This window comes from Leptopilina boulardi, unplaced genomic scaffold (assembly GCF_019393585.1).
Source record: "Leptopilina boulardi isolate dan_hultmark-lab unplaced genomic scaffold, ZJU_Lbou_2.1 LbouV2_122, whole genome shotgun sequence".
NCBI classification, from domain to species: Eukaryota; Metazoa; Arthropoda; class Insecta; order Hymenoptera; family Figitidae; genus Leptopilina; species Leptopilina boulardi.
The window spans coordinates 2,589,928-2,601,703 of record NW_026137666.1 but is presented as its reverse complement, the minus strand read 5'-3'; the positions used below and the strand labels follow the sequence as shown (position 1 = coordinate 2,601,703).

Here is an 11,776-nt window from a genome sequence, read left to right as displayed (position 1 = left end):
TCCGCCATATTGGATCCGCCATTTTGAATTTTTAAAAACTAATGTCAGATTCGTAATCAGCGGCCCCGAAAACCCCCGAGTAACAATTTTCAAGCCAATTTAGTAAAAAGAAAAATGTGTGACTTAAAGGGTTAACACGATTGTTTATGACGGATATCGGATCATCATAATATTTTTCTAAACGGCTGATTTAAATGAATCTGAAAAACCTGGCCAACTTTCATAAGAACCGCTAAATTGTGGTAAATGCATAGCAGGCAGTTGTATATGTATACGCATATTAATGTTTGCATTTTGTTCCGTGGGGGGTTGAGATGATAAATTTGAAGTTTGACTGTTAATGGAGTGTATATCAACGCCACTCGAAATAGTTTCATTTGTACGAATGATTTTATTTGCCTTTGATATACATTGGGTGACCATTTCCTCAAAATCGCTTCTTTCTTTAAGTTCCTTATCAAATGTTTCATCTGACACGAGTGCTTCTAATTCTGACTGAATAATTTCAAAATCTTTTGCGGCTCTTTCTATATCTGCTAATTTTAATTTTAAGTAATCTATATCTATTTCTTCGATGTTGTTATCGAGATAATTTTTTAATTTTGTTAATTTGGCTTTTAAAGGAGCTCTTTTTCTAATTTTACTTTTTATCCCGGCTTCAGTATCGACCGTCATCTTACGTATCGGATATCAAGTGGATAGAAGCAAAAAATGAAGACGTTAATTTGAATTGATTGGTGATTAACAAGCAATCAGATTTACGTTATCATGATTTACTGCACCTTGACCAAAGATGACCATTAAGGATGTGAGGCGATGCGATGTTGGAGTTGGATTCCTAAGTTGAATTACACAGCAGTTAAATCAGTAGAGATATCAAAATAGTAGATCTAGTATAATCTCTGGCTGAAATTCGTTCACTTCTCTCTGATGATTCATGCTTTGATTTGAAGTTTATGAGTCCTTTGCTTTGTTGACACTTTGTTTCACGTTATGAATTGAACTCTTAACTCACGATTCCGAACACTTGTGTTATTACTACTTGCTTGTAGTCACTATCAATTTTGATTTTTGGAATCGCGAAAATACAAGTCTCAATTGCACTATGTTGGATTTGGACAAATAATATCCGGCTCGAAGGACCAAAATGTTTATACGTTGCAGGCAAAATTCATTAATCGTTTGAATTTTCCTTCCCTAATAATTATTGGGAAAATAGGGAATCACTTTTTCTTAGGGTGAGAAATAAAAGTCTTGGTTTACATAAGATAATTCTAAGCAGTTATTAAACATGTCTTTATGCCTTGAGATTTCGCAAAGGACTGGCCTATTTGGGCCTTACATTTAGTGGTGGGGGTGCAAAATTCAAGTTTTAGGTTAGGTAGGGCCACATTGCAAGGATGGTAGTTGCGACCCAGGAACAATTGCTTTAGTTTTACAACCTTTGGGACCGTCCTAATGACGGTCTGATGGTGTTTTGAATTTTGAAGTCCTATACAATTAGGATACTAAGTCGTTTTAATCCCTACGTTTTATAACTATAATTCCAACATTTTCTTAAAAGGTAAAAATTACCTAAACCCTTGAAGGCATATGCTTTTGTCATTTTATCTTCTTTTAAAAATAAATAATTAAAATGTTTATAATGCTCTTGCGCAGCAACAAAAATCAACTTGACAAACAGAATTGAATTGACCAAAAATTGAAGTACTGTAAAAAATTTCCACTCAACTATCCAACGGTAGTTGAAATTCTTGGCTAAATGGATATACTTCCGAAGTAGTAGTATCTCCGATTTTAATAGAACTTGGTATACTAACGTATTTTGGTGCGCTGATTACGAAACTGATAGTGAAAATTGGCGCAAATTTGATTATCATGGTAAAAAACATAAAAAACAACATAAAATCATGGTTTTTGCGATTATCTCATAAAAAACAAAAAATTTCGAAAAAGGTTTAGACAAAAGTTGTAGATCTCAAAAAAACACACATTTTATGTCTTATGCATTTTTTACTAAAAGTCATTATTTTTCGAGAAAAATCCAAAAAATCAAAAACACCATGATAATGAAAACATATACAATAGTCATGGTTAGACATATTATTTGACTCGTACATAGTATCATATTCACAATTACTCAGGATCCAACGAATTCCGCAAAATACTTTCGGCCATATCCACCCCCTCTCGCTAAGGTTGTTTTAAAAAGAAAAGCGAGCAGTACCTTACGCGGCCGAAGGCCGTGTTTACTATTTTGCGTTTACCGCTGCTGTAGACTCCACCCCACAATTCTTGCTAAATACTTTAGGCCATATCCACCCCCTCTCGCCACAGTTTCGCCATGATAATCAAATTTGCGCCAATTTTCACTATTATTTTCGTAATCAGCGCGCCAAAATACGTTAGTATACTTATAACTACCAAATTCCTCTCTAGTATTATTATACGTATAATTATACGTGTTTTTTTCACTAGGGTAGCAAGCACCATAAGTAAAGTGATACTGAATCTTGATTTTAGTGCAATAGTTATTTTCAAATACATAAGGTCTTCAAGGCAATAGTTAAAACACTACTTTTATGTATCAAAAACTTTAAACGCTTTTTTCTCGAAACGTGTTTTTTCGCGCGCCGTGCAATGTAGCTCAGCCAATTTTTATCTGATTTTTATCAAATTTACTATAAATCTTCTTTATCTTACTGGCTATTGCATGACGAGCTCCTTTTTGAAAAAAAATTTTTTGAACAATTGTTTTTGAACATTATTGTTTATTTAAAAAAGTGATTTTTTTCAAAATGGTCCCAAATTTTCAAAACAAATTTTTTTCAGTTTTCTCTTTGTCATGCAAAGCGTATTTGCGTATTTTAGCGGTAAGAATTTTGATTTCATGCTGCCAAAATATATGAAAAAGAGTAAAGCCGAACCAGCGACTCAAGAAGCAGTTGCAGCTGTTTACGCAAGAAAAGTAAAATAGGTTTTATTTTCATTTCATTTTAATTATAACTATTCATATAATTTACTTATTACTAATTTAAGCTTTTTTAATAAACAAATTAAATATTTTATGCATATTTATCATTTTATTACTGAAAAAGAAACTTGCCACCTCGCAGCACCTTTTTTGAAAATCACAATTTTGACACTTTTGTTTCGGCGGCTATAAGTTAATCCACATACGAGATGCGCAAAAATAATGCACAGAAAAGTGAAGTTATAGTATCAAAATTTGAAATGAGAAGTAGCTTATTAAAATTGATTGATTTTGCGATCGCTACAGACTTCTGAATGTCATACTCGCCAGCACACCCCACTAGTCTACATATCGGAGTAAAGAATCCTTTATCCAATCAATGTAATTATAAACATTAGTATATACGTCTGGAACTCCTCGAGCACATGGTTTTCCAAAAGATACGACACCCACTTGAACGTTGTCTATGACAAGCGGCCCACCAGAATCGCCCTGTAATAAAATAAAATAATAAAACAATACAATTAAAAAGAAATATAAGGCATTCTATATCAAATCAATCAACCAATGCAAAGAGAGCGTTTTGTAATTGAATTTTATTTTATAAAAATAAATTATCCTATTGAAAAAAACACGTATAATTATACGTATAATAATACGTATTATTATACGTATAATAAGACATACATGAGAGATTCTTTTTCAATCGCCCCAGCCCAAAAAGTCAAAGTTCTGGGATTGGCTTCATACTTTGGTAAATTGTTGTCCTATATGATAGTAATAAATCCCTAAAATATAAGCTCATTAAAAAAATATTTGTAGAAAGTAGAGGGGGTTGAAGTTTTGACGTTAAGGGTAACATTGTCATTTTCAAATCCGTATAACTATGACAAAAGTTAATGAATTTTAATTTATCCATAATGAATTTTAATGCATTTTTCACGTACTTTTCAAAAATGTATACGAAATTTAAAAAAAAAAATTTTAACCCCTTTTTTTCAAAATCAACCCTTATTTTTCGATTTTCAACCCTTCGGGTATTTTTTTTTTTTTATTTTCATTGGAAAGCTGAGATTTTTTCCCATGAGCAATGTAAATATGAAAATGGGACAATAATAATTTTGTGAGAAACAGAATATTAAAGTAGGCGGTGCCGATAAGGGGTATACCTAGAGATCATCTTCGAGGATTTAGGTAGGCACCGCCTAATTTAATATTATGTTTCTCACAAAATTACTATTGTCCCATTTTCATATTTACATAGCTCATGGGAAAAAACCTCAGCTTTCCAATGAAAATAAAAAAAAGAAAAAAAAATTCCCGAAGGGGTGAAAATCGAAAAATAAGTGTTGATTTTGAAAAAAATGGGGTCAAAAAAATTTTTTTTAAATTTTGTAGAAATTTTTGAAAAGTACGTGAAAAATACATTAAAATTCATTATAGATAAATTAAAATCCATTAACTTTTGTTATAGTTAAACGGATTTGAAAATGACAATGTTACCCTTAACAGCATCCTTATCGGCTCCGCCTACTTTAATATTCTGTTTCTCACAAAATTATTGTTGTCCCATTTTCATATTTACATAGCTCATGGGAAAAAATCTCAGCTTTCCAATGAAAATAAAAAAAAAAAAATACCCGAAGGGTTGAAAATCGAAAAATAAGGGTTGATTTTGAAAAAAAGGGGTTAAAATTTTTTTTTTTAAATTTCGTATACATTTTTGAAAAGTACGTGAAAAATGCATTAAACTTCATTATGGATAAATTAAAATTCATTAACTTTTGTCATAGTTATACGGATTTGAAAATGACAATGTTACCCTTAACGTCAAAACTTCAACCCCCTCTACTTTCTACAAATATTTTTTTAATGAGTTTATATTTTAGGGATTTATTACTATCATATAGGACAACAATTTACCAAAGTATGAAGCCAATCCCAGAACATTGACTTTTTGGGCTGGGGCGATTGAAAAAGAATCTCTCACATACATATTATACGTATAATAATATGTATAATAATACGTAGTATCATACGTATATTTATACGTATATAACACAGGCCTGCAAAATTCGACTTTTTTTTTTATTTTTGATATTGAAGTCGTTTCCAATGTAATTTTGTCCGCTGAACACGATCCCGGGTTCCAAAATGGCCTAAAACGACAGGATTTTGAGAAAAGTGGGGGTAAAAAAATAAAAAAACGCGTTTTTAGGGTAAAAAAATTTTTTTGGTGCCCTTTACCCCAACTTTTCTCAAAATTCCTTAAGTTTTTTTTGACTTGCGCATATGGGTCTTAAAGTGCACGCTTTAAGCTTTAATTTAAGATCTAGTAGAAGTTTCTAGCACGTCAGGTTAAGGAGAAAAAAATTCTCGAAAACACCCAAAAACACGGTTTTTGGGCTCTTTACCCCCACTTTTCTCAAAATCCTGACGTGCTGGGCCATTTTGGGACACGGGATCGTGTTCAGCGCACAAAATTACATAGGAAACGACTTTAATAGGGTAATCATATTAAGTTATGGTTGATTCTCTGAAGAAGGACAAATTACGCGTGCACGAAAAAAGGGAAACTTGGGGAAATTGTTGTCCTACTTGATAGTAAAATAGCCCCAAAATTTTTTTTTGACTTTTTTGAAATTTTAAGGGAGATAGAGGGGGTTTATTTTATCAGTATGTTTTTTTGAAGGTTATTTCATGCTCTTTTCAATGGTGAATTTTGTTTTTAAAAATTTTTGAATGTTAACCTTGATTTTCTTTAATTAAACAAAATGTTCTGCCTCAATAGAAAAAGGCTTGATTGTTTTTTAATAAAACTGACATTTTATTATTAAGAGTGAAGGAGAATAATTTTGATATTGATTTTACCCTTAATTAACACATTTATTTAATTTCAAAGACAAAATACATGGAGTAAGTTTCTGACAAAATTAAATCTCTACGTCTATTCTTTTCGGAAGTCGACCGAGTTCTGATCTCAGGTCCTGTTTAGGTACAGGGCCCTTACTCGAAGTACAGGCTAAATTTGGCAACGTCGCATTTAGATTTTGAAAAAGTGAAAGTGGCAACGTTGGAATTTGAAGATGGAAGGATAAATTTTGTACATAGATTTTGAGAAATAGTACAAATTGCCTATTGCCATCTTGACCGTTCTACTCAGGTACCTAGGGTTATAACCCAGTACCGCAATAAAATCATTTTCTCTACATACCGAAGATTTTGAAAGATTCAGAGGCTTACAAACTAACATTTTACTAAAAATATTTGTTCGAGAAATATTCGTTTTAAAATGTTTGTATTAAAAAGAATGACAAAAATATTTTTAATTGTTAAATATTGTTACTACGTAACATTCTGCCCCCCTTTGAATGCGTAGCTTTCAAAGAAATAACAATGTTTTTTAATGTCACTAACCACCACTGAAACACATTTGTTTTGTCTCTAATTGTTATAAATTGGTAGTGGATAGACACTTTTTAGCGAACGCTTATATACTCCAGTTGAACCTTGAACATTCACTGTTCGAATAATGCCATCTTGCCCTGGGAAGATAGCGGATATTCGGCCAAGTCTCCATGACAAGGGCGGCAAGTTGTCCTCCTTAAGCACGACAAGTGTGCCTATTTTGATGTCGTCTTGGTTTGAAGCTGCCTTCCATTTCGAGCGGGAGATTAGCTCATTGAGATATTCTTTGCTCCATCTATCCCAAAAATGATGACGCAGCTGCTGAGCGTGTTCCCAGCAATTCAGACGGTTTGCCGAAACATTTCGCAAATCTTTGTGTGGAAAAGTTGTCATGGGTGCCCCAATCAAAAAGTGACCAGGAGTCAGAGGAAGGAGATCATTTGGATCGGAAGAAAGTGGTGTAAGAGGTCTTGAATTGAGTATAGCTTCAATTTCAACTACATATGTATGTAGTTGTTCATAAGTTAAAAGAGTGTTGCCTGCGATGCTTGTGAAATGCTTTTTGAACGATTTCACCGCAGCTTCCCAGAGACCTCCAAAATGAGGTGTCCGGGGTGGAATAAAATACCAGCTAATCTTTTTCTGAACTAAAAAAGTTTTGAACTCTTCACCTTCTTCAAGAGTCTGAATTTCTTTATATAATTCTTTTAATTCGTTTTTAGCTCCAATGAAATTGGTAGCATTGTCAGAGGAGATGGTATGTGCCAACCCTCTCCGAGCAAATAATCGCTTCAAACAATTCAGAAAGGCCTCGGTAGTCAAATCACTTGCCAATTCCAAATGAACTGCCTTAGTGGCCATGCAAACAAAGACGCATACATATGTTTTTACTTTAGTTAGATTTCGATGACGTCGTTCTTTTATGAAGAACGGTCCGCAATAGTCAACCCCCACATTTAAAAATGGACGAGAGGAAGACAATCTGTTATGGGGTAAATTTCCCATTATATAATTGAGTTCTCGCGGTTTCGCTCGAAAACATTGAACGCATTGTTTGATTGTGTGCCTAGTAGCGTTGCGACCGTCAATAGGCCAGAATTTCTCTCTAACCCCGTACAGAGTAGCATTAGTCCCTGCATGCATGCGTGAAATGTGCTCGTCTCGAATAATAAGCTTTGTTAAAGCATGATTTTTCGGGAGGACTATAGGATGTTTTTGACTGTAGGATAGATCAGATTGGGAAAGCCTTCCGCCTACCTTTATCAAATTTGATTCAAAAAATGGATGTAGACTCACAAGACTACTTTTTGGATGAATGTTTTCCTTTTTTGAAAGAGCTTGAAATTCGCGTGGAAATGATTCTTGTTGCGCGAGTGAAATTAGTTTTTCGAGCGCTGCGTCGTATTCATCGAGGGATATTTTACCTGTGATTTTATTGCTATCCTTTTTGCGCTTGACTATTGATAACCATCGGAGACAGTACGCCATAACGTTTACGCAGGTTCTCAACTTACTGTGGTTTCGAACAATATTGCTGGGCCCATGAGTCTCTACCTTTGCGATCAGAGAGATTGGTGAGGGAGTTTTGACTTCAGGTATGTCTCGTTTTTCCAACTTAAACACAGGCCAGCAATTTTCGTCTTGGCTTAACCACGCAGGACCTTGAATCCATTGCCTGTTATTCACAAACTCAAGAGGAGCTTGGCCTCGAGAAATTATGTCAGCAGGATTGTCTTGCGTGGGTACATGTCTCCAATCGTGATTTTGAGAATTAGATTGAATCTCAGAAATTCTATTAGCCACAAATGTTTTTAACTTATAGGATGGAGTATTTATCCAATTAAGCACAATTGTTGAATCAGACCAAAGGAATTTTTTATTGATTTGAAACTGAAATGCTTCGACTGTTGATTTGTACAACTTTATTAATAGATTTGCTGCACACAATTCAAGTCGAGGTAAGGTGGTAGCTTTTAAAGGGGCCACCTTAGATTTTGCACAGATAAGAGCACAATGGTGCTGTCCTTGGCTATTAGTAACCCTGAAATAAAGACATGCCCCATAGGCCTTTTCACTGGCATCAGCGAAACCATGGATTTGAAGTTCAGTGTGATCAGGAGATAAGATATATCGTTTGAATTTTATCTCGTTTAAACATTGTAATTGGTTTCTGTAATTATTCCAGAAATTTTGAATGTCTAATGAGACCGGAGTGTCCCATGAAAGTTTTTCTTTCCAGAGATGCTGTATAAGAATTTTTGCGGACACAATTACTGGAGCAACCAAACCATATGGATCATAAATCGTGGAAGCTTCAGACAAAATAGACCTTTTTGTGGCAAGTCCTTTTGTTGAAGAGAAATTTACTGCATAAAAAATTGAATCACTAGATGGGTGCCAATGCAATCCCAATGCTTTTACTGATTTTGTAGGATCTAGAGACATAAAATCTTCTGGATTACTATTTGCTAAATCGTTAATTAGATCAGGGTGATTTGATGTCCATTTTCGTAAATTGAACCCACCGCGATTAAGAAGAACAATTAAGTCATCTCGTAATTCACGCGCTTCTTCTAATGTTTGCCTACCAGTTTGAAGGTCATCGACGTAAAAGTCATCTTTTAGAACTTCTGAGGCGATTGGAAAGTTTTTGGACTCGTCTTCTGCGAGTTGAGAAAGAGTGCGAGTTGCTAAAAAGGGAGCGCAGGAGGTTCCGAAGGTGACTGTTTTCAATCTATAGATTTTGATTGGCTCTTTAGGCGAATCTCGCCATAGAATTTTCTGAAAAAGACTATCTTCATTTGTGACACGAATCTGTCTATACATTTGTTCAATGTCTGCAGTCAGTACGTATTGAAAGCATCTAAATCGTAGGAGTATAGAAATGAGATTGTCTTGTACTGTAGGTCCCACCATTAGTGTGTCATTAAGAGAGATACCTGAGGTTGTCTTTGCTGAGCCGTCAAAGACAACTCTTACCTTTGTGGTTAAACTCGATGTTTTTACCACTGCTTGATGTGGAAGATAATACCCGTGATCGAGGGGTTCTTCGGGCGGAACAAGTGACATGTGACCAAGTTTGAGATACCCGTTAATGCATTCGGTATATTGATCCTTTAAAGAAGGATTCTTTTCGAATTTTCGTTCCAGTGCATAAAAACGCTGGAAAGCAGTGTTTCGAGAATTGCTCAATAATTCCCTTTTTTCGTTAAAAGGAAGTTTTACGCAATACGCGCCCGATTCAAGTCTAGAGACATTGTCTTTATAGTGTTTTTCGCACGCAACGTCATCTGCCGATTGAATTTTTTCATTAGATTCCGTATCTATATCCCATAGAATAGGTAGATCGCGAAATTTAATAAGATTACAAGAGATTTTTGAGCTGTTTGAACAGATCGGATTCGAAATTGAGCCGGTTAAAATCCAACCGAGAAGAGTTTCTTGAAATACAGCAGATTGTCCCTTGACGCACATTTGACCGGTTTGTAATAGTTGAAAGAAGAATTTAGCACCAATCAATAGATTAATTTCAGCGGGTTTGTGGAATTCTGGATCCGCTAGTTTTATACCATCCGGTATATTAATCCATTTTTTATCGATCGCTAGATTCGGCATGAGATCTGAAATCTCTTTGAAGATGAGACAAGACAATTCAAGTTTTGTGTTTGAATAACGCGACTTGATTTTAACGACGGTACTGTACTTCACGGAAGAGCTAATGTTTTGAGCACCATGTAATTTAATGTTTACACTTCTTTTTTGTAATCCCAAGAATGATGCGAATTTTTCTGATATAGAATTGCATTGAGATCCCGAATCGAGTAGTACGCGACAAGGTTTAAATTCACCTTTGCTATTTGAAATATCAACCACAGCAGTCCCTAGAACAATTTGTGAGGTGATTTGCGCATGAAAACCTTGATATTGTGTTGATTGCGAAGTAGAAGGATCACCTATACCTGAGTCTGTTGCATTGACGTCAGAATTATTGACTTGGTTATTAGAACTTCTTTTTTCAAAATGAAGAAGAGTATTGTGTTTCTCGTTACATTTTTGACAATTAGACGCTTTGCAATCAATGGTTCGATGAGGGCCATTTAAACAATTGCGACAAAGAGAGGTCTTTTTAATCTCGTTATACCGTTCTGATGGTGACAATTTTAAAAATGTTGGACAGGCGTAAGGCTTGTGTTTTTCTTGACAAACAGGACAAGAATTAGAATATTTCTTTGATGACGCGTCAATTGTAGTTTTCATGCAGGATTGAGATTGCTTAGAATTCGATTGAGACTTATTGCCGTTTTTATTCGAGGCACATTTTTGAGAGGAATTCTGGTTTTGATTCAAATGCGAAGATTCGATAATCGCGCGTTGTTCTAGAAAACGAGTAAAATCATCCATAGTCGGCACTCTGGTAGAAATTAAACTTTCCTCCCATTTTTCGCGATTGTGATTGTTGAGATTGCTTTTAACTAAGTAAATCAGCATTATATCCCTTTGAGCATTGGGTGTAAGCAATGCATCAAGAGCTCGCATACGTTTTTGCAAATTATCTAATAAACCGCGAATAGATGAATTTTTTAAATTGCATGAGATTTCGAATAAAGATTTGACATGACTATCAACAATTACTCTTTGATTATCGTACCTTTGATTGAGAGCGTCCCAAGCTACTTTATAATTTTCAGCAGTGATTTCGAGCGAATCAATAACTTCCGCCGCTTCAGATTTTAAACAGGCCTTCAGGTAATAAAATTTGTGAAGTTCTGGAATAGAGGGATTATTGTGACACATTGATTTGAACGCATCACGGAATGTAAGCCATGTTTCGCAAGAACCCTCGAATGTAGGAGTCTGAAGTTTAGGAAGTTCAAATCGCGATTTTGGAAATTGAGATATATCAACATTTTCAGTGCTAACCGGAACAGTGTTTTGAGGGACTGATGCTAACGACGTCATCGAAATTGTTCTTAAATGCCTTTTAGTTAAGCCGCTAACAGTATAAAATCTTTTTTCAAAGGATTCCCTTTCTGAATCATTTGTCGCCCTTTCTGTCTCATCAGTTATCAAATTATCAATTTTATCTTGCACATTGCTGAAAGCATCCCATAAACTGAGATGTCTTTGCAATCTACCATCTAAATCAAGAGACTCTAGATCTGTTTCATCATTGATTTCTTTTAAAACATTTTCAAAATTTGTTAGGTTACGTTTTATGCTACCGCGTAACTTTTTTAGTTCAGAAATAGTAGCCATTTTGTAAAATATTTTAATTTAGACTAAATTGGATTGTGAAGGACAGGATTTGAACACTTTTTGAATTAGAACAAGCGTGAAACTCACCACTTTAGAGATTGCGACAATTTCTGCAATGTTGACCACCGAAGATGTATT

At 34.7% G+C, this 11,776-nt stretch overlaps 1 protein-coding gene across 5 annotated transcripts in view; it reads right to left on the bottom strand.

Moving 5' to 3' along the window:
- Positions 1-2,751: 2,751 nt before the first annotated feature.
- Positions 2,752-11,776, bottom strand: part of LOC127287088 (chymotrypsin-2-like) — a 164,747-nt gene continuing 155,722 nt past the window's right edge. For all 5 annotated transcript variants that reach the window (XM_051313836.1, XM_051313827.1, XM_051313844.1 and 2 more), the window contains exon 5: positions 2,752-3,466. In XM_051313836.1, the coding sequence (XP_051169793.1) occupies positions 3,314-3,466 (153 nt within the window). In that variant the 3' untranslated portion in view covers positions 2,752-3,313. The remainder of the gene's footprint in view (positions 3,467-11,776) is intronic.